The sequence below is a fragment of the Lactuca serriola genome, chromosome 8, assembly GCF_051521515.1.
Source record: "Lactuca serriola cultivar US96UC23 chromosome 8, Lser_US96UC23_V15, whole genome shotgun sequence".
In the NCBI taxonomy this organism is placed as follows: domain Eukaryota; kingdom Viridiplantae; phylum Streptophyta; class Magnoliopsida; order Asterales; family Asteraceae; genus Lactuca; species Lactuca serriola.
Window position 1 is genome coordinate 250,123,145 of NC_136415.1, and position 23,826 is coordinate 250,146,970.

At 34.3% G+C, this 23,826-nt stretch overlaps 1 protein-coding gene across 1 annotated transcript; it reads right to left on the bottom strand.

Moving 5' to 3' along the window:
• Positions 1 to 3,221: 3,221 nt before the first annotated feature.
• On the bottom strand, positions 3,222 to 11,519 carry LOC145065969 (ketose-bisphosphate aldolase class-II family protein). The gene is made up of 36 exons (XM_079013101.1): positions 11,367 to 11,519; positions 10,778 to 10,915; positions 10,556 to 10,637; positions 10,391 to 10,469; positions 10,267 to 10,307; positions 9,996 to 10,190; positions 9,743 to 9,818; positions 9,539 to 9,619; positions 9,394 to 9,474; positions 8,961 to 9,037; positions 8,742 to 8,796; positions 8,578 to 8,626; positions 8,354 to 8,491; positions 8,177 to 8,258; positions 7,980 to 8,058; positions 7,844 to 7,890; positions 7,507 to 7,715; positions 7,312 to 7,399; positions 7,110 to 7,229; positions 6,906 to 7,024; positions 6,738 to 6,810; positions 6,517 to 6,636; positions 6,274 to 6,342; positions 6,023 to 6,193; positions 5,888 to 5,935; positions 5,668 to 5,809; positions 5,498 to 5,595; positions 5,233 to 5,377; positions 4,880 to 4,968; positions 4,657 to 4,767; positions 4,426 to 4,500; positions 4,289 to 4,354; positions 3,992 to 4,180; positions 3,802 to 3,912; positions 3,639 to 3,719; positions 3,222 to 3,547 (listed from the first exon to the last, which is right to left on the bottom strand). Exons 1-36 carry the CDS (start codon positions 11,405 to 11,407, stop codon positions 3,359 to 3,361), a joined length of 3,654 nt encoding a protein of 1,217 aa, XP_078869227.1. The 5' UTR covers positions 11,408 to 11,519; the 3' UTR covers positions 3,222 to 3,358.
• Positions 11,520 to 23,826: the final 12,307 nt, after the last annotated feature.

Genomic DNA, 23,826 nt, shown 5'->3' on the forward strand with positions numbered 1-23,826 from the left:
AACTTACTAAATTCCTATTATTATTATTATTATTATTATTATTATTATTATTTTATTTCATATCTTGTCAAATATATTTTTCTACTAAAAATGTTAAAATTACTAAAAATGTTAAAATTACTAAACCATAAAGAGGATGTTACAATTTCCATTTGTTCCAGACTATATTTTGAAATGTTCTACATATTCCAGACAAGTTCTATGAATTTTAATCGATTGTCACATTTCAAAGTGTTCCAAAATAGGTTGAGTAGGGTTTTACTTGTAGTAATTGTTGGTAATGGTAATAATAATCATACAAAAAGCCTAAATACCACCAAAATTTAGTTATTTCCTATTAAAAACTACCAATAACATACTAAGAGTTACCCACATGTGCCACAGATGCTAACTACACAATAATCTATAAGAAAACGATACATACTCATAGATGCTTGAGCTCTTCACTCTTAGACGACATGCTTCAACAAAGAGGAAGTTCAAAATGCATTTTTTTCTGTAAGTATGAAATATCGACCGGAGAAGATGTAGTCTGAAATGCTCCTTCTATAATGACTGTCTAAATGATGTATATAGGGGGGACCATAGTACCCGGTCAAGTTAACCATATGGGTGACCCGATTAAGAATGGAGTTGGAATGCGACATTTAGACTATGTGGTTATTTTACAATAAATTAGAAAATTGGTTATTTTATTAAAATAAATGTTTAAAAAATTGGTTACTTCACCCAATTTCTAATAAAATAAATATTGAGGATATCATAAATAATGTTGTAACTAAAAGCTATTGTCCTAGGTCAAAACTTATTTGTTTAATTTGCATACAGTTTTTCTGTTCTTTTAAACTTATAAAAATTATATATTAAATATGATTATAAAAAATGATTTCGTCAATAATAATTTACCGTGACAGATTCATTTGAGATCTTTGAATTATGGAATTCTTCAACATATTTTAAGCATTTGTACTGAACCAAATTGGTTCATATTTTATCTTTAAATTGCCAAACAAAGATTAAAAAAAATATAGTTGAAAAGCAAATGACTTCTTAGGTGTTGTTTGTTTTTTCTGAGGCAAAATATCTGCAGTCTGAAAAAAAAAAAAAGACTGTTTATTTTTTTAATATCTACGGGCTACTAAAATAAACTAAAATCCAAATAAACTGATTTTTTTAAACTTCAAAGTGATTTTTAATATTTTTATGACTTTGTTATAAATAATTAATGAATCTAGATCAACTTTTATGTATTATTGTATAAAAAATAAAAATAAAAATGGTATGAATTAATGTATATATTTGATAAAAACTAACTTGGGTTGTAAAGTTATAACTAAACATTATAATTAGTGATCAAAGAATTTGATACATAAATAGATGAAAATAAACTTCTATTTTTTCAATTAAATCCATTAAAAACATACCATAAATATTTTCTCGGGAAATTGACGATTATTATTGTAATAAATCTTTATTTATAAATTTGTTAAAAATATTATGTTTGTATCGTCAAACGTTTTTTTTTTAAGTTTTGTAATTTTTTTTTTCAAATTGTTTATCATTAATAAAGTTGGAAAAAATATAAATTAAAAAAAAAAACTTAAAAAAATAAAGATATATATGTTTTTTAGGATAGAAGATGTCTAAAGATGTTAGAAGACTCTGGTCCACATCTTCACCAAGAAGAGGCCGCACAGACATTTTTAGGCCTGCAGTCTTCAAAAAAACAAACAGTCTGCGAAGGCTAATGTCTGCACGGCACAGATAGAAGAGGTCACGCAGATATACAGACAAAAAACAAACACTACCTTATTGTCTTATAGTTATTTGTAGTGTAATCAGGGACGAATCTTTATTAGGGAAAGAGGGTGTGTCCTCCCCTCCTGATTTTTTGGTTAGAAGTAACTCTTATACTTTAATTTTATACATATTAGATCCAAAAATATAAAATTTTGGGTATAGCCCCCCTCACTACTCACTTTTATTATATATATTATATTTTCGGCCCCCAAATCAAATGTTGAAGTTCCGCCCCTGAACGTAATCAAGTTTTTAAACACCTCTAAATTGTTTTATTAACAAGATCCATTAGTAAACTAGATGTATTTTTCATAATCATTTCTCGCACTAACACTCTTTAAAGTAAACAAGAATATGGCTTAAAAGTTAAAACAAAATTGTGGGTTTTACATTATGTAATTATGTGTGTTATAAATAGACATTAAAAACACTCATTTATTCATAGCCAAAAATGGCCTCAATCTTGAAAAAGAGTTGGACATTTCTTGCCTCTTGTTATTGTTGTGGTCACCGTTGTTTGCAATGGCCATTCCACGAAGCCTATCCAACCATGCCCGAGAACTAGATTTATTTTTTCTCGTAACATCCAATGCTTGATATTTGAAGAAATCATTTACAAATGTTGATTTATTATTTTTCTATAACTAACAACAGGTTTTTTTTTTTAATTAAGTAGGTTCATTAGGCCATTTTCTGTAACTTTTAACGTTGTTTTAAATAACCAGAGATTATATAAAATGTCCAATCTAATTTTTAATAATTCTGTTACTAAAGAAGCATAGATTTTTAATAATTATGTTACTAAAGAAGCCGTCCAATTTTATAGAGATATACTTTTTAAATTTTAAATTAAGTGAACTTTCATTGAATTGTTTAATATAGATGGAAAAAATTACCAAAATGTATCAAGATTTATAAACAAAGTAATTTTATTGCTACAATAAGATAAAATATTATATTTATATATTGTTTTAACAAATGAAGTAAAAATTATAATACAGTAACAAAAATAACTAACAAATAGAATGTTTTAATACAATCACCTTTGGTGGCTCACCCGATAAAGCTTGGCTACCCCGTAAAGGAGGTCTCAAACTCAAACCAAAGTTATCAAGATCGGAATCCTATATAAAATAAGATCCCTACCAAAAAGAGTTTAAAACATAAAATGAACATATTATGAATTATTTCAACTTTGAAGTGTTTTAATTAGACTATTAACTTTTAAGTGTGTATTTTGAATGGTATGATTTTTATTTTAAACAAGCTATTATTTTGATTTGTTGTAATTGGATTGAAATTGCATCGATGTTGGATGCATCTAATGATCTAATCACATACATTGGATAATAGAATAGATATCCAATGGATAAATTAGTCTAATTAGATGTGCTCTCTTGACTACAGCAAATGGATTGAAGTTGTTGGCAATATCAAAGATCAAGTGGATTAGTAATTTATGTTGACTTACATAAAAATATCCCACAGAATAAATATAAAATAATATTTAAATAAACTGTTGTTCATGTGAAATCAATATGTTGAAGAAATTAATTAATTAGGTGGCTTTTCCTGCTGAACCAAACAATTGCATCTTCTCTGCAACCACAGCTTTCATGGCTTCTTTAGCAGCAGCCATGACATGGACAAGGTCTGTATGAGCCTCAGGGCTTTTCAAAATCTCCATGTAAGCTTTCCTCACTTCAGTGTTCACATTGAACTTCCTAACTCCTAGCTCTATGCATTCCTATACATCATAAAACTCAATAATATAAACACCAAATTGGAAAATGAAAACTCTTATCATCTTACTCTATAATCATATATTATATACATACCTGGACAAGCTCTTTAGGCAATCCAGAGGCTCCATGAAGAACAAGAAACACTCCATTCTTTGAGGCCAAGTCATATAACTCCTGCTCAAAAAAAAAAGATGGAATTACGAAGCTGCTAATTGAACAGCCCATCAGGTGAAAAGACATAAATACCCTCCACTACCTTAAGTAACTTAAGCCGAAGGTTTGGCCCACTTGCAGGGTACTTCCCATGAACATTACCAATACACACTGCTAGAGCATCAATACCAGTCTCATCAATGAACTCTTGAGCCTATAATTCATATGGACCATGATTAAACCCATGTTTTTTTCTTATTAACAAAGTTGGGACATAAAAAAAAAGTGTTGACCTGATTTACATCGGTCAACTTTGCATCATAGTCTTCTACAGTCAAATCATCTTCAGTTCCAGATAATCTGCCTAATTCAGCTTCCACTGTCAATCCCTTTGCATGTGCTAATGATGAAATGTATTTTGTGTATGAGATATTCTTCTTCAAGGGTAGGTGTGAACCATCTACCATGACTGAGTCAACTCCCTGTGTATGAATTCAGAAATTAAATAAATAAACATAAAGTTGTAAAAATTAGAATATAGTGGATGAATTGAATAAAAAAAATTTGTCCAAATTTAAGAGAAGACTTACCAACTCGACAACTTCCATAAGTTCTTGTTTGGAATTACCATGATCAAAATGAACAGTGATAGGCACCTGAAGATCAATACAAATTTCAACTTTCATTTTTATATTAGGATATTTCAAATTTAAGATGCTATACTTACAGTTGCTTGTTCAGCAGCAGAGATGCAGCTTGCCACCAAAGGGTTTCCTCCTTGCTTTAGAGCACTAGGATGAATCTGTAGAAAAAAAAAAACAATGTTATAATATATAATAATTCAAATGAACTGTATCATATTGAAGGTAAATATTTCAGATTTTTAGAAAATGTATATGCCCCTAAAGCCACATTGAAGTAATGTATTTGTATAGCTTGTAGATAAAGTATCCAATACCTGTAATATAGCAGGACTCTTTTGCTCTTCTGCTGCAGAAATAACTGCTTCAACCCCTTCAAGATTATACACATTAAATGCTCCAACAGCATATCCTCCTTTTTCTGCATCCTATATACATAATAATATAAAAAAAAACATACCAAAATGAGCGATATAACATGAAAAAAAAAAAAAAGAAGAAGAAGAGAGAGGCTTATATTGCTTGTATAAATGGTCTTACAGCAAGCAGATCTTTGGTTGATGAAATTCTAACTGGTCGAGCCCAAGATTTGACCACTTCAGCCAAAGCCTTAGTGTCACCCACATTTCCTAAAACCAAGAAAATATTCCAAATTTGTTTATCGTAAATATATTTTTTTATGGTTTTTTTTTATTTCATGATATTATATATAATGAGGGTACTTTGGTATTTTAATAAAAAAAGGAAGAGCAAAATTAAATTCCTTCCTCGCTCCCCTAGGAATGGTGAAACCCATTAAACAGGAAATTCGAAGGAATTGAATTGTGTCAATTTGGAAACAAAACACGGAGTGGAATGGAATCTGGAATTCCAATTCCGTAAAGCAAACATACCTGGAAAAACAATGTAGGGAACACCTGGATGCCTACTTTCAGGGCCCAACTGCCACAAAGGAACACCAGCCAATGCTTGCCCAACTATTCTTGCACGTTTTGCTTCTAAAGCTTTTGTAGCAATATCTGAAGAAGTAATTCCACCCTACCAAAAAAAAAACTTTGTTAATATTACTTATTAGCATTTTCTCAGGTTTTTCAAACATGATATATATATATATATATATATATATATATATATATATATATATATATATATATATACCTTTGCAAGAATGTAACGTGGACTTGTCTTTATCCTCCTAACTATTTCCACCAGCCCTGAGCTAACCTTGAAGTTGATATCCAGACTCTCAGAAGGAGCTGAAGTTAATAATTAGCACTTAGAAATGATTTATTGCATTTAGCCCTAATAAAAATTCTTAAGCTACTCACTCTTCCCTGTGATAAGTTCCCGACTGGACATCACTAAAGTGTCTTTACCAGTCCTAAGGTAAACATCTGCCATGTCAGCTGCATCACTGATTTCCTCCTCTCTCTCTTCTGCTGACTTCATTGCAAGTTTATCAACAGAAACCTATACAATTACAGGAACAGATGAAATGAGTATGTGTGTTAGTGTATAGGTAAAGCAAATATGTAGCCTCTCAATCACCTCAATGCTTCTGAGATTATGATCACATTGCAACTTGAGCTCTTGGACCTGTGGATTTTAGGAAAATCAGTAATGATAATTTATTTAATAAAACTTTACATGGAGAAGGAATGTTAATTCGTCTAAAAAATGGACCTGTTTTGTGGTCTTTGGGACATATGAACCCACAACAATGAGTCCACCACTTTTTCCTTTACTGATTCCAAGATCATTAGGCAAAATTGGAGCTTTTGGAATAATTCCAATCCTAGCAGAAACAAAACTAGCAGCAGTTCGACATAGAAAACGTTTTCCCTTCAATTCTGCCTGATAGTGAAAGCACAAATCAATCAAACTACATATTTTTTCCCAAAAAAAAAAAAGAAAAGAAAAGAATTTTCATGTACCTGAGCCATACCAGCTGCAAATACAGCCATGTCTCTGTCACTAGCTGAATTAACTATACACGTGGAGCCCTGTTTTATGCAGCAAAAACATTGCATTCAAAAAATGAAAGTTTTTAGTTCATTTGGCTTTAAAATGTCACAAATCGGAAATCCATCTTGAACAATTAATGTTGTTAATTCTTTATCTATGACAAAAACAATTCTTATCAGTATTAAAAAATTTAAACTGATATATTTATTTACCTTCTGTAAACTGCAAAGATACTCACAGACAGCTGTTGGTCCTCCTTTACGTAACAATTGAATAGAGACTGATGAAACACTGCTAGCTGGAATACGTCCTCTTGTTTTCTCCTCAACCCACTGGTATCCAAATACAGTTAAAAATGTCAAATAGTGTACTTAATACTTTAATAGTATTTAACAGCTAATGAGGATAATGGAAAAGGATAATTGGCTAAGACCTCACGCAGGTTTGAAGATTTATAGCCAAATGAAGCATCTTTAGCAAACTCGGTATCTCCTGCAGGAATAAGCCTGTGTAATACAAGACATTTACAGTGTGAGGTTTGAAGATTTACACTTTGATTTATATTTTGTGGTCAAACAAAAGAGGTTTTAAAGTATAGTACTGATCAGAATCGGCAACATAATGTACATCTTCAATAGTGAAACGACCTCCTTGTAAGAAAAAGGGACAAATGATCCAAGCATCCATTTCACCAAGTACTGAAACAGCTGCATCTGGTTCCTATAAGAAAAAGGGAATACATTCTAAAAAGTTTCTTATCTTTTTGTAGTAAGAAAAAGCTATACCATGAAATGTGTATACTGACCTCAGGGAAATGGCCTCTTAATGTCGAATCACCACGTAACACCACTGTGTAATCGTTGTTTCCAACTGATTTTGCAGCAGTAATCAGGTTTTGACAAATGTCTGTAATCAATGCACTAGCCTGAATGAAAAAAGAATACTCAGTCTACACTGCATGAAAAAGAATATTAATGGTGATGGATGTGGATGTGGATGTGGTGTACCTTATCAGAGCTTAAGGCACGAGAGTTTGTCAAAATGAAAAAGCATTTAGGTCTACTTCTCAACTGTTCAGCAAGTGACTCCACATTCCTGCAAAAGAAAATTAATTACCAATACATATGGAACATTGATGTCTTGAAAACTAGAAAATTACCAATAGAATGTTATTAATTTAAAGTGAAGTGAGAGATACTCACCATTCAGTCAAAACATCAACATCATGGACAGTTTGAGTCCCAGTTGGATCATCATCAAGAACAACCAAAGTCTTCAAGTTATTATCCAGTTTGCGTATGTCATCCAGTGGATCCACTGCCCATTCAGATGGAAGAGATGCCAAGGTAGTTGTTTTACTAATCACAGCAACTTTTCCTTCTACTTTGACACCTGTTAGTGTCTCATAAACCTGTTCAAAATAAAAGGATATAGTTATGTGCTTTCATTAATTTGAGGTTGAATGTCCTAATAGAAAAATGAAAGTATAATGCGATAACTAGCTAGATTTTTGGAAATATAATGACTTAAGTAACTTACCTTAACAACAGCTGAATCATCTATGCGTCCCCACCCAGAAGCAGAACCTAGAAATGGAAAACTCCAGTTATATAAACATTTGAGTTCTATCAAAACAATTTATATAATCTTAGATCATTTTTGTCACATAAACTACCTGATAAGAACAACTGGAGTGCAACAGTAGAAATATGAAGTGGAACTCTACGTGATGCACATTCACGAGCCACAATACCCTGAAAAAAGTGAGGTAAAGAAATAATGATTAATTACAAAAGGTATCATCATAAGGTCAACTTTTTCAGTAAAAAAAAAAAAAAAAAAAAAAGAACAGTAGATGGATATTAGTCATACCAGATCCTTCACGAAGATATCAAGTGCAGATAAGGGTGTATAATCATTGTCCACCATGTGTGGAGCTCGATTCTCAAACATCCTGCAATAATGGAAACAAAACTTTCACAATTTCTACACATAAAATGGAAACTTAATCCCATTATGTTTATTAGTTAACCTTTTAAGAGGACATACCAAGATGTTCCTTCACTATTTTTTATGACATCAAACAAGACTCTTGTATCTAAACCTAATCGAGCTCCAAAGGCCATTGCTTCAGCTGCTGATGCTATATGAACTCCAGCTAGCAGTTGATTCACCATCTTTACACCACTACACAACAGAAAAAATAAGTTAACAAAAGTAAAGAAAAGTTTGATTGTAGGGGAAGTGAAAAGTCATGTAAGAAATAGTAATACCTTCCAGCTCCACAACCCCCTTTTATCACATATAGCTTCTCACTCAATGCTATTGAAATAAAAAAGGAAAATAAGTTATTTTGATCAGTCATAATAGTTGTAATAAGATTGATAAATAAAGGTTTAACATAACTCATCTGATGTCATCAAGACATGTATATTACCTGTAAGAACTGAACCAGCATGCTCAAGAGCTTCATCTGTACCTGATGCCATAATCTGTACAATGTATTTACAATTTAATGTTTGGAAACAAAGATAGATGTCGTGTGTGCAAAAGACATGAATGCCCTTCTAGGAAATAGCCCTAGAAAATTGTCCCGTGTAGAAAAAAATGCAGCTTAAAAGTGAGATGCATTCAGTAAAAAGACTAACTTACACACCGTAAGTGTGCCTTCAGAAGCCCTTATGACACCACCAGATACAGGGGCATCAATCAATTTCAGACCCTTATTCTCATCTGCAGTTTGTGGTGGAAAGATCATAATGTATACAAAAAAGGAGCACAAACACTTGACATGGTTTTAAAAAGGGTTAAATGCAAAAAACAGAAAAAACTTTCATAGATTTGTTTATTATAGCATCCTACTTTCATTTCTTCCTCGTTTTACTTTAAAAATCTACCAACTATAGCAATGTCATCCCAATACCAAAAAACAAAAACAAAAAAATGACTGCTATGATTAGGTAACTTTTCAAAGTATAATAATATCCTAATAAGAAAGAAATGAAAGAAAAATGCTATAACTTGGTAGAGCTTTTAAAGTACAATGCCTTGCCACACACCATATGTAAAAAGGTATTAAAAAAACCTACTTTGCAGGCGTAGCTCAAGCTGACTAACAAAAGCAGGAGAAACTGTGGATGAAAGGACAATAGATGCTCCAGGTGGAAGAACTACACAAAAAGGAGAAGCAATGTCAGTTTAGGTCACAAAACTGTAGGGTATAATTAGATATACCTGAAACAGCCCCATTAACACCATATAGAACACTTTCAGCTTGAACTTCATTTGTCACCATGACAATAAGAACCTCTACATCTGAAAGCCAAAAAAAAACACATACTTTGACAACTAGGATCCTACTATTTAACATAATTATTTAAAGCCCATGGAGTTTTTGTAACTTAAAATCCACCACTGAATATGAATCTCTTCTGTTACCTTTTGATACTTCTGCAGGAGAGCTTCCAATCAAGCCACCAGCCTTTTCAAACCTAGATAAAGTTGGCTTATACACCTATAATCCAGACAAAGCATAACAGTAAGGGAATCTTGAGCTTTCTATATGTCGGTAAAAAATAAAGTATATTTTCTATTTTGGTAAAGAGAAAAAAAGTATGTTGCTATTTCCTGCAATTTGCCCTTCATCTAAATACATAAAAGAAAAACTGAAAGGAAGGAAAAGAAGTGTTACATCGTATCCTTGGACACAGAAATTCGATTTCACAAGATGAGTTGCCATGCCAAATCCCATAGCTCCAAGACCAATAAAACCAATTTTATTTGGTCTTTGTGATTTTGTACCAATTTGCTTTGCCAATTGTTCAGGATTATAAGTTTCTGCATCTGCAGCATCCTTAATTTGTACTCCAAGTACTCTTTCCCAAACCTGCAGAAAAACAATTTCTGAATACTGACATGAATGAACATGGTTGATAGCAGATAGATGATAGTATAATCTTAACCTTTAAACCATCAAGACCATTTGCATCTCCATGTCTACAGCCTGTTCAATATGAACACAAACAAGCATCACTGATTATTCATTTGATTTTAGCATTCATATAATGTTATTAATGTAGAGCATACCTGCTAGGAATTGTTGATGAGCAGCAGCCAGAAGTGGAAGAGGAAATATAAGTGACTTGGCTGTGTCTAAAACAGTCCCCTGTAGTACACAAAATTTAATTTGGAGAAAGTAAGATGTCATTTCCTTCTATGTAAAGCTAGAAACATTGAATTCGGATAAGTTACCAAATCTTGAACTGAAGTGTTAAGGAAATCATCCTTAATTTGCTTCCCCTGTAATAGATAGGGGATGTAATTCTTGAAAATCCTGCATATTGGAAAGGAAGAAAGTTACCTGATGTATGATATAAGATCAAAGTTTATATAAGGTTTGGAATTCTTTAACATCAGCTATGAAACTACTTAAAAATAAAAATGAGTTCAGATGGTAATAGTTACTGAATCTACCATGAGTTTCCTGCAGCATTTGATATAATATCGTATAATATCCAAGGATGAATCCCAGCTTGAACGCCAAGAGAAATGGCCTCCACAGAAGAAACAAAATGAATGCCTTTAAGCAACTCAATTACCATATTGGATTTTCTGAAACGAAACAAGGAATCAGATCATCAATCATAGAAATCAAAAGCCACAAATGGAACCAGTTAACTTTAGATCTTTGGCCCAGTAGTATCAATCAAATCGATAATAGTTGTCATTCAGCAAAAAATTGCATAGATAATATATAATTTGCTTATAAATTCATAAACATTGTGTGTTAATCATTATTATAACTAATTCATATACAGAGTCTTCGCATCATTTTTACTATCCTTCCCCGATCATTTGCATCAACCTCCATCATTAACCACGATTAAGCTTTCATTTGTTACCTCAATCTTATTCGACAGAGAGGAGTGGTGGAGGAATTATTAGCTCTAAATTGAAGCAAACAAAACTGAGAAATTAACTAGATTGAGAAGCAGGGTTTGATCAAACATGCTTCGGTATATTCGGATAGTTAATCGAATTCTAAATACGAAAATGGAAGTACCTGGACTGATCGGAAGTGGTCATTTGCGCGAGGGGATCCATCTGTAGAGACGAATTCTGGTTGAAGACGAAGAGTGTTATTTGGAGTTCAGTAGGATTAAGGTTCTGCAAGTGGTTTGAAGTTGTTATGACTGGAGATCGACAAGAAAATCAATGGCAATGGTAAGACCCTAAAATCCAAAAGCTGACGTGGATTATCAGGTCAAAGACAAGGTAGTAGGTGTCAGCTACACGTGTGTTGCGTGCGGTGTAGTTTTTTTTTTTTTTTTAAAGGCAGTTTTTTGTTGGAGTTTTTTATATAAAAACGTTTAAAACTAGAAAAACTGATTTTATTTTAACAATAAAAAGCCGTTTAAAATTGTGTTTTCGGAATTGTATATTTATAACCCACAAAATTATTGAAAATTTTCAGTTTTTTAATTAACAAATTCATGAAAAAACTTAAATTTGAAACTCCTCATATAACTTTTTTATGATTATTATAACTTTTTTATTATTATTAGACTAACATTTTGTTAGGATGCAAAGTCATGTTTGGATGTAGTGTTTTAGGTTTTCCTCTTTATATATGTAAATGGGTTGAGTCTTTGCTATAAATAAGAAGTGAGTGGCTCTCATTATGTAAGAGTCCATTTTGGAGTGTTAGACTAGAGAGAGAAATTATATACAAACTCATTTGTATAATCATTCTAGATCTAATAAGAGCTTACAAAGATTTATTTACTTCTTGTGTTCTTGAATTTGTATGATGAATCACTAGATCTTTTCTAATTCCGCATATGTCATCATATTCAACACCACTACAATTGGTATCAGAGCGGGTGTTATTGATTTTCATCAAGAATTGATCTTTGATGGCTATTTTGATTTGGTGATTCTTATTGTTCATTGATCTTCGTGTTTTAGAGAGTTTTTGGATTCTAGAAATCGAATTCATCTTTGATTCTATTCATAATTCGATTTTCTTCACTATAATTCAAGTGATTTTTACTTTCTCTCTCTAGAAAACCCATTCAAAATCACTTTCTCTCTCTAGAATTCTTCAAGTTTTTGTGATCATGGTGCTTTTGGAGTATGATTCTTGGATTGTAATCATTGAAGGTGTGAAATACGAAGTCAACGAATTTCAATTCTATGGATTATTGTTGAAAGGAGGTTTGATTTCATGGGATTCTTTGGTTTCTTATGGAGGTTTGAAAGATGATCATGGAAGATTGATATTTCAAAAACTTTCGAAGATTGAATGTTTGTATGATCTTTCCATGTTCATGATAGCTCGTAGCAAGAATCGAGAGGAAGGAGAAGAAAGAGACTTGTTTAATAAGAGTTACATTTCTCTTGTTGAAAACCCAAGTGATCTTCAAGCTCTTATGTTTGTTGAAGATGTTCTTGATGATCATCATGTTCTTGATGTTCTTGATGTTCAAGAAAAAGGAGTTCAAGTTGATTCTCATGATGAAAAAGTTTTTTTCTCGATTGGAGTTCAAACCGATGATATTTTGTGTTCTTGTGATTCGTTTGAAGGTATGATTCCTTATCGGAAGCCGGTGATCCAAGAAAATCACAAATATCAAACTCCAAAAGATTTGATTCAAACTCAAAATGTTCATGTTGTTGAAAGTGGGTTTGTTCATGAAGTCAAGTCTTCAAGATGCAAAAAGATGAGAAAGAAAAAGAAGAAGAAGATGAACCGGAAGAACAAGCGGGTTTACTCACAAAAATCGTCATATGTTGTGAAGCCAAAATCCGTGAAGCAAATTTGGGTTTCAAAGCAACAATCTCCAAAGGTTGCATTGAATTTGAAGTCCAAACCCAAATATGTTGGTGGTTCTTTTGAAGATGTTCTTGGATCGTTGAAGAACACGAAGAACGAGTTGTACATCTCGCATAGTGGGTGGTACAATGTTCGATTTGGAGATTTTCTCATTCCGACAAAAGAACCAAGATCTTCCAAATTTGATTCGTTCGTTGAAAACGGATCTCGATTCGTCAAAAAGGTATCTCAAATTCTCAAATGGATTCCAAAACATCCATGATTTCGATTTGTATTTTGCGTTTTTCATTTTTGATCGATTTGACTCATTGGATCAAATCCGTTTCAATCTCGTTGATTGATCCAATTATTTTTTTTAAGATCAATTCAAAAATCAAAATCATATTCTCATAATTCCAAAATCATTCTCAAATTTTTTTACTGTTCATCTTATCCAACTTTAGTCCAATCAAAATCTCCATTCGTTGATTCGATTCAAGTTAGAAGCCCAAACTTGAAATTTGTTCACTGAGCCCATAATATTTTTGAATACTGTTCATTAAGATATTTGAGTCCAAATCGTGAAAATCCTTCATCTGATTCATTCAAAACGTCGAGAGGTGTTCGTCATCTGACTTGTACACCAGCTTTATCTGGTTGTACAATTGTGTTCTTCATCAGCATCAAAAGCTAAAAATCAAAATCTGATTTTCAGTTTATCGATTCAGTAAAATTGAAAATCGATTGGTATCGAGTGATTGATGATAGTCGATAGTTTGATGACCTGATTTCAAAGCCAGAGACTCGATTGATGTCGACTGGTGTTGATCGCTAGTTCTGTTGAAAGTCAAAATCGATTGAATCAAAACTCTATTTGAGTTGTAATCGATATTTACTTAGTAGATCGTTAATTGAATGCGACTCGTATTTGATTCAAAATCATATTGGATGTTTGCTTGATTTTGGTTGGTCCTTGAGTTCATTGTGTGGAGTCAATCGATATCATTATGGTCGATGTTCTTGTTCTTGATGATGGAAGCTATGATGTCGATAAGTTCGGATGATTCAGTAACAGAACTCGATTTTTTTTTTTAAATCGTTATATGTGAGATTGTTTGAAGATTGAATGATTGTACAATCGCTTTCCAAGTTCATCGACATGACGAAATTGAATTCAATGTGCGAAGGGTATGGGAATATGGAACGAGATGAAAATTGATTTAAATGTGCGAACTGGGAAATCAATGTTTACAACAGAACGAAACTTTGATTTTGGAAATTGAAGGAGAATGCAAAGTTGATTAATACTGTATTTCAGTTCGCATAAGGGTTGATTTGGGATCGATAGTCGATGGGTCTGTAAAAGCAAAGTCGACTGGGAAGAATACTCGTTTATGATTGGGAAGTCAATTGTAATCAATGATCGAAGCTTGGATGTCGACTGGATTGAATGAAAAGCGAATGAATGGCTGATGGATGTAATTTTGAAGGCTGTGATTTTGCGAAAATATAACAATCGAGTATTCGCATTTATGGATTGGTTTCGCATTTGTGTGAATAAAAAATTGGGTTCGCATATATAGAAGTGATATGGAGTTCGCATCTGGGAGCAGTTCGCATATAAAAATGTTCGCATTTGTGATATGGAGGTCAAAAATTCACATGTGAAGAATGAATATGTGAAGCACCCATTCAATGAAGAAGAAAGCTATTAGTTTCGCATTTGATCCTTTATATTTCACGAAATGACAAAAGTAGCCCAACTTCGCAAGTTTGAAGAACATGCAGAAATTTTCAAAACGAGTACCTGCAATTTCGCATTTTGGCAACAAATATCCAACTTCGCATATGGGTAATAAAAACTGAAAAAATTGCAGAATTTTCAATTTTGGTCCTTGCAGTTTGTGCGAATTTATGCTTTATGCCCGGTTTCGCAAATGGGCTAGAGTTTCGCATATTTGATTGTTTTAGGCGCAACGGGTCCCTGCAAGTTTCAGAAAGAGACAATATCTACCCGGTTTTTGAAAAATCTTGCAACTTTCACCCAAAAAGTCAAAAATTTTCATAAATTGAAAATTTTTTGTGGCTTTTTCGTGATTGTTTTTCCGTGCAAGATTTTTGATGATTCATTTTTGGTACACATCAAGGGGGAGTATTGTATTGTCTATTCCTCGGGCGCTTCTCATCCTTAGTGGGTTTTATAATCATTTTTTGATTATAAAAATGGGGAGAATGATTGGTATTCGAAGCTTCTCGGGTTTGTCGAATATTCATTTGCGGATTTGAAGACCGGTGTTACTTCGAGGGGGGGTTTGGTCTTAATCGCGCTAGCTCGTTGGAGATTAAAGTCGGACATCCAATCCTAACTTTGAGGGGGAGAATGTTAGGGTGCAAAGTCATGCTTGGATGTAGTGTTTTAGGCTTTCCTCTTTGTATGTGTAAATGGGTTGAGTCTTTCCTATAAATAGGAAGTGAGTGACTCCCATTATGTAAGAATCCATTTGGAGTGTTAGACTAGAAAGAGAAATTTTGTACAAACCCATTTGTATATTCTTTCTAGATCTAATAAGAGCTTACAAAGATTTATTTACTCCTTGTGTTCTTGAATTTGTATGATGAATCACTAGATCTTTCTAATTCCGCACATGCCATCATAATCAACACCACTACACATTTTCACAAAATCGAATTTGTCATTTGACCAATGAAGTCGAGTTCATTTGTTGCTCTTAGAAAGTCTAGCACTCAAAATAGGAATGTCTAATGATTCACACCCAAAAGACTAAAATCTTATAAACTTCTAGAGAGAGGTGAGCATGGGGGGATCCAATGTAGAGCCCGGGGTAGCCCGGGATACCCCTCAAAAAAATTTCGGTAGTGTAATTCTTTTTAGCAAAATTTCGATATGGTGTATATATATGTTTCCCTTCACTTATAAACCCAAACAAACATGTGGTTTGGTGGATAAGGTGCTAGCATATTGAAGTAGAGGTCTAAGGATCAAATCTCCCTCCTAACATGTTCTTTGTTTACCTTTTATTTTTATTTTCCAAGCTATTCTATCCCACATCGCCAAACACATGTAAATTTAGCCAACTTCGTCTATTATATTAACCTGTTATCTTCATGCTTCATTTGATATCTACTTTTATTCCCACATCGATTCAAGTATCAAAAGATACTTCAACTTCATGTTTATATAACATGACTTTAGGTTATCTAAGGATTCGATTAAGTTTTAGGTTTAAAACCGAAACCGAAGTACCTCGAAAAAAAAATTAGGCCCCTTTACTTTGAACTTGGCTCCGCCACTGGAGGTGAGAGAGGTTGGGAAATCCGAAATTCCAACCTTAGGGAGAGTAAATTTGGTTTTTCTAAAGCCTAGAGGGGTCTTTATATAGTTGTGGTGTTTTCAAGATAAACTTATTTGAATCAATTAAATAATCAAATTTAATCATTATTCATTGTAGCGAGTGCAAGTTTTGGAGTAAAGCGTGTTACAAATGTAAAAGCCTCAATCACAAGTCGTTCGAGTGTGAGAGATAGATAAAAATGTGGAATGTTATTCTTACCACAAGAAAGGTTATATCAGCACGAATTTGCCAAGGAAGAAAAGTGAGATGATATCTATGAATGCTAGTAAGAAGTCGGAATCGGCAAAAGTTGGAGTGTGTGCTTTTCAGTTGACTGTGTAAGAATCTAAATAGCCACATGATTTGGTGTCATGCATAATACCTGTGAACTCTCTTATAGTGTTTTATTTTATTCGGGTGCATATTTTTCTTTTGTGTCTCATGATTTCCGAAAGAAATTTGATATGCCTTTAGTAGTTATATATATATATATATATATATATATATATATAGTAGACGTAGCATGTTATGGTACATCAAGGTTACCCGATAGAAATAGACAGAAATATTTGAAGCAAAACTATTGTCGATAAGGGTGAAAGGTTCGATTTGGTGAATGGAATGGATTTGATTTCAAAATATCATGCAAAAAATTTCATTGATAGTAAGATCGTATCCTTGAGAACTTCAGAGGGAAATAGTGGTTTACGGAGAAAATAATTGTAGAATGCAAAGTATAGCACAATAGTTAAAGCTTAAAAGTGGATAAGTAAAGGTTGTGAGTCATTTTTAGCGTGTGTTTTGGATACAAGAAAAGAAAAGAAGAAGTTAGAAAATGTAAAGGTAGTTCGTGATTTTATGGAAGTTTTTCCAGACGAGTTGTGCAACGGCCCGGAAATCCTCCTATTAATGATGTCAACTTTTCGTTGCTTGAATATTAATTGTTGTAAAGCTATTTGATTCTAAGAGAGTATAAATGAAATAAGTTAATTAAAAGGGTGTTAATTAATACCTAAAAGATTTAATAAATATATTCAAAAGATATATGGTCTTTGTGGGAAGATAGGGTGTATGTAAATCATAAAAATTGTATAAATGATGTTTAAGGGATGAAATGTCAACTAAGGAAACTTAATTTGTCAAGTTATTAGGGTTAGGGGTGCTTAGAATTAAATTATGGAAGTAGAGGGGCTATTTTAAAAAATTGCTTATACCCCCCCCCCCCCCCCGCGTGGGGAATGGGATCAACAGGTTGTATAGGGTCGTCCGTTTATTTTGTGACTTGTTTAAATATGTGATCACGAAGATTCACATCTAGAAGCCCATGGGGCAGCGCCGTCATTCACAAAAGAAGAAAAGGATACGAGAGAAAAATTAGAGAAAGTGGAGCGAGGGAGAGATGGACGAAGAGAAGGAGAACCAGAAGGTTGAGGTTGCGTCGAGAGGAAGAAAGGCAACAGTAGGCTGTCAAAATTGAGAAGAAGAAAGGAGAAGAATTTGATCCAAATGAAGGCTTGGTTGTGAATCTCATTTGTTAGGTAAACCATTGAACTTTTCCTTCTTTTTTCTTCTTTTTTTTGTATTTGATTCAAACCGAGAATCACCATGGTCATTGCCCATGGCTACCATCCAGACACTTGTTTCTACCATTATAAGGTGGAAAATGGTGGTTTACTTTCCATCTTGAAAGCCTTTAATACGTTCCCAGGTAAACCTAAGAACTTAACTTGCTATTTGAGCCACAAGGAACTCCTAAAACACTTCAAGGCTTCTTTTATTTAATTGATAACTCAAACAAAATTTGTGGAGCACTATTTATAGGGTCTTGCTAAAAAATAATTCTAAAATAACTCAAATAGCTAGCAATGCGATCCTATAACAAATAAAGACTGAATTTAAAACATAAGTATCCTATTCTAAGCTAGTCCTGTTGTGCCTTTGATAGACTTGACCAAACCGACTTGTTTGGGTCGTAACATCACTCCCCTCCTAAACAACCACCTTGTCCTCAAGGTGAAAATCCGGAAATTATTGTTGTATCATGTCAAAAAAATTCCCATGTAGCCTCATAAGTTGGTAAATCCTTCTACATGATCAAAACCTCCCGTCACGGACCCCCTCCACCTGCTTTGGCTATAGCAAAACTTCCATATCCGTGGTCAGTGTAGCGGGTAAGCTGGGAAGAGCCAACTGATTCCCAATAGCCTTCTTCAATTGAGAAATGTGGAAAACATCATGTATTTTCGATGTTTCTGAAAGCTTCAAACAATAAACCACCTTACCAATTCTTTCCAACACCTTAAAGGGACCAAAATAATGGGATGGTAGTTTCTCATTAACCCGACGAGCCACCAAATGTTGCCTATACAAATGTAGCTTGAGAAAAACTTTATCCCCAACTGAAAACTCCTCATCTTTGTGATGCAAGTCAGCCTTAGTCTTCATCAGCTGTTGAGCACGCAATAAATACCCTTTTAAATCCCATAAAACGACATCTCGTGCCTCCAAATACTCCTTTATAGTACCTACCAAAGTCTGTTGGCTGACATAGTAAACCAAGTGGGGAGGATCTTGACCATACAGAATCTAGAATGGAGTGGTGTTTGTTGAAGTGTGGAAAGACGAATTATACCAGAACTCCGCCCAAGACAGCCACTTAGCCCATTTCTTTGGAGAATATGACACAAAACAATGGAGGTAGGTTTCTAAACACATGTTTACTACCTCTGACTGATCATCCGTTTGTGGGTGGTAAGCGTTGCTCCTCTTCAGCTTCGTACCCTGCAACGAAAAAGTTCACGCCAAAAAAGACTAAAAAAACTTTGTCCAGATTAGAGACAATGGTTTTTGGCATGCCATGTAAACGAACAACCTCCCTTAAAAAAACTGAAGCCACTAAGAAAGTCGTATACGAGTGTTTTAGCGGAATAAAATGGGAGTATTTGCTTAACCGATCTACCACCACAAAAATAACAGAATACCCATCCGACTCAGGAAGACTTGTAATGAAGTCCATAGTAACCTCCGACCAAACTTTATTTGGTAATTCAAGAGGCTGCAACAACCCGCTTGGCGCCGTGGTGGAATATTTCTAACGTTGAAATATCACATTGTGCGACCATCCTAGCTATGTCTCCCTTCATCCCGGACCAAAACAGCTCTCTAGCCATTTGATGATACCTTTTTTGGACTCTCAAATGCCCTCCCATTGAGCTGCCATGAAACTCGTGAAATAGATTTAGAACCCATGACGAGTTGCGGTTCAAAACTAGCCGACCTTTAAACAACAGTCGGTTGTTGTCACCGAAAACCCAGCTGGTACCTGTTGACCCGTACTAACACGACGTCTGAGATCGACTAACTCGGTATCATATTCAATATCCTACCACAGCCTTCCGCAATAAATCTTGCAACCCATCTCTTGTGCTTCAAACTCCACCTCATGCTTTCTTAACAACGCATCTGTTGCATTGTTCTCTCAGCCCGGGCGGTACTCGACGTCAAAATTATAGCCCAAAAGTTTGGACAACCACTTCTGATGATCTTCAGTCACGACTCTTTGCTCAAGCAAAATTTTTAGACTCCGTTGATCGGTTCAGACTACAACTCGTCGTCCGAAGTAAGTATGGTCTCCGTTTTTGGATCGCAAAAACGATCTCCATTAACTCGTGTTTGTACACCGACTTCAAAGGAGCCCTGGTATCCAAAACATGACTATAATAGGCTATTGGACGACCATCCTGCATTAGCACCGCTCCCAACCCAAAACTAGATGCATTGGTTTCCAACACAAATGTCTTATCAAGATCTGGTAACGCCAACATAGGAACTTGTAACACCCCGACTCCCAGGTATATTTTTAAAAAGCTTTATATATTCATTTTATTGAAGAACTCGACGATTTGGAGGCCCCAACTTATCGTTTCAAACCTAGTCAGCCCGCGTGATTTTATGAGGTCTACTCGACGAGTTGGAGGAACCCAACTCCACGAGTATAGGTTGTGCATGGAAACCCTAAATTTTAGGGTCTGCGCCCTATTTAAAGAACTTATGGGCCGTTTCTAGCCTCTCTCGTCATCATTACAGCCAGATGAAACCCTAGATCGAGTCCTAAACCCCCATTCTGTGTGTTGAGAGCTTGAAAGGTGTCATTTGTTGATTTTGGAAGGGAAACTTGAAGAGTGAGAAGCTTGGAACGTGAATGAGCTTGTAGATCCAGCATCTACATCGTTTTGGCTACCATTTTAAGGTAACAAGCTATTACCTTGATTATTCTAGTGTTAGATCTCCTTATTCCTTGGTTTAAGGCCATTTTTAGCATATATATGCTGATCATTTTCGGGTATTGGGCATGATCTAAAGTTGCAACTTCAAATCTGGACTCCTCTAAGTCCTTATAGTCATAAAGTTATTGAATTTATCAAGCTTTGGCCCTTCTCTTTGTCTTAAACCTCTCCATTAGCTTGGTTTTGGCATTTAAGACCTTGCATGTGTTGGATAAGGTGTCTAAGTCCGTAACTATATTTGGTATGTACTTAACCCGATTTAGCATGGTCCATTTGGGTTGCACTTCACCAGAACAATTTGGACTTTGAGAAGAGGATATGTATGATTTATTAATATATTATTAGTTATAATATATTAATATGAAATCATATTATTTAATTGATATTGATCAATAATTAATTTGGAATTAATTTGTGGTCAAAAGAGACTAATTAAATATAGAGGGATTGATTGTGTATATCATTCATTCTTATAATGTGGGCGAATGATCCATGATTCCTTATATTGGGCTTAACCCATGTGGTGACCCATGGATGCTTCATGGAGGTTAAAACCCATGGATCATGAGGAATGTGGAAAGTCATGAGTTACATGGTGTAACCCTAATGTGCACACCATATAAGAAGCCCTTTGGTTCAAGAAAATGGCACCTAGTGTATACACAAAGGAGTGGCCGATTTTTGTGAGCATTAGAGTTCTCTTCCAAGTTCCAAAATGTTAATGGTGATTTGTGATTCCACTTGAGGCATTCACATTATTGGTGCTAAGCTCTTAAAGCTCCAAGCAATAAGCCACAACAAAAGGTATGTTTCCTAACTTGTTTTATTTACTATGTATTAAAGTTTTGTATGCTAGTTAGGGTAATACCTTGGAAACTTCAAGTTTGCATGTATAATAGTGAAAACATAGTAGTTAGGGTTGCATGGACACCTTAGTAGTGTTAGAATGTTCAAAACCCTTCAGCATGCACGTAAAGTTTGAAATTTTACGTGGAATCTGATGGATTGTAGCCATAAGAACATCATATGTGCTCATGCAAACCCTAATGCTTGGATCTAGGTTTCTCTATTGTACATGCAATTCATCCAAGACTTTAAACCCTAGATCTAGCATGTGATAATCAATATTAACATAAGAATGGGGTTTAGATCTTACCTTGATTGTTATATAGCAATAACAATCTTAAATCTTCCTTGTAATGGCTTTAGAAAGCTTAGAGTCACAAGTGTCACTCCTCTAATGGCTCACAAACACCAAGAGCAAGAGTATGAAGAAGGAGTAGAGGAGAGACACCCAAAACTGGCTGGAAACCCTAATGAAACTCTTAGCCACGTTTTTGGTGCCCTAGGGATCCTTAAATAGTGAGGCTATTAGGGTTATCTAACAAGGAAACCCTAATTTGAGTGCTTAGGCCCTAACCAGGCCATGGACTCCCTCCTTAGAGGCCTTGGACGATTTCTAATGGGTTTCCCCATAGAATTCGTCCACTCCATCCTCTATGGAGTCCATTAGTCCAATATTCAACTATCACACAATTGACAGTTCTAGTCCCTTAAGTTTAATTAATATCTTTTAGCCACAAAATTAATTATTAATTAATTATTGACTAATATTAATTGAACAATATGATTTCCCCTTTAATATATTATTCTCATAATATATTAATAAATCATAATTAATCCTCTCTCTCCATAATTCATCCTATCAAGTTGCTTTGGTGAAGGCAACCCAAAAGGACCATGCACCATCGGGTCAAGTACATACCAAAATAGTTATGGACTTAGACACTAATCCAACAGTCTCCCACTTGGATAAGTCTAATAACTATTCTGCGTATGACTTCAGATCTTGATCCGCAATCATAGCTTTCAAAAGCCGCTGTCAACTCTGATCTTATCAGATACGCGTCCTTTAGATAAGGGATCATATATTCTTCCATTCTAGACATCGTATAGACTGAGACATGGATTTAAATCATTCTCTTTATTTATGTGTTGTTTCCCGATTTCCGATTTATGACGGCTGACAACAGACTACAATTGAACACATCAAATTAGTCTCGGCTTGGCCAAGCGCTTAGGGTGTCATCACTAAATCATCGAGGGGCCCACAGATATCGCTTTCATCCCACTTTGGATAAAAGGAACGGATAAACTTTGATTCAATGCTTGCTTGCACTCACTCACTGAATCACACACAACAATATGTTTTATAACACCAAGTTACTGGTACGTTTACATATTATCAATGTGTAACCGACTCGCAAGATACAACTCACACATCTCAGTTTCAAGAATATACGATGTTATCGTCTCACCAATCACTCGTGATAAACTCCATGAAGTGATCCAAGTGAGCGTGGGTTTAATCCAATGCTCAAATCATATTCATAAGCACTCATGAACGTTGTAGCAAACATTTTCTTATGTCTAATACACTTTAGACAATCCACACACCAATTCACGATAGTCTTCATTCATACATACTTCCAACATATGAACGACTGTGGACCGTTCGAATAATTTGATTATTCTGAAATAATTTAATTATTCAGGAAGTCAAAACATGCAAAGTGAAACACAAGAATAATACTAATCCCATATGGCCCCGAAATTTGGGTATAAATAAAACATTTTATTTAATTACCATATTGATTACTCATTATTTGTTGTTTCGGGTAATCAACTTCTTACTTGAATTATGACAACAATTGTCCCATGCTCTTAGCATGCACACTATCTTTACATATGGTCCTTACTTTGTGAAATAGTATAATTGAATAACATTTTCAGTCACATTCATTTCACAATTCCTAATCCATTAGTGTAAGAATACAAAATTCTTGCCACTACTAGAATATGTTAGATTCTAACATTTTATGCAACGATCATTTCATAATGTCACGACACAAAAGTCACCATGACTCGGCCAACGAAATTACAAAATGCTCTATTGGAGATTGTTACAAGACAATTCCATAGTCATGAAGTCTCATATTCAAAGTACATTCCTTTGAACATCCTTCTTGCATAAAAGTTTCTAATCTAAACATTGATTCTCGATATCCA

Coding starts and splice junctions, on each gene's coding strand:
- LOC145065969 (XM_079013101.1), bottom strand. CDS start 11,407: ATGGATCCCCTCGCGCAAATGACCACTTCCGATCAGTCCAG. Junction 9,819..9,995: donor TCTGTGTCCAAGGATACGAT/GTAACACTTCTT, acceptor TCTGGATTATAG/GTGTATAAGCCAACTTTATC. Junction 8,259..8,353: donor AATAGTGAAGGAACATCTTG/GTATGTCCTCTT, acceptor CCATTATTGCAG/GATGTTTGAGAATCGAGCTC.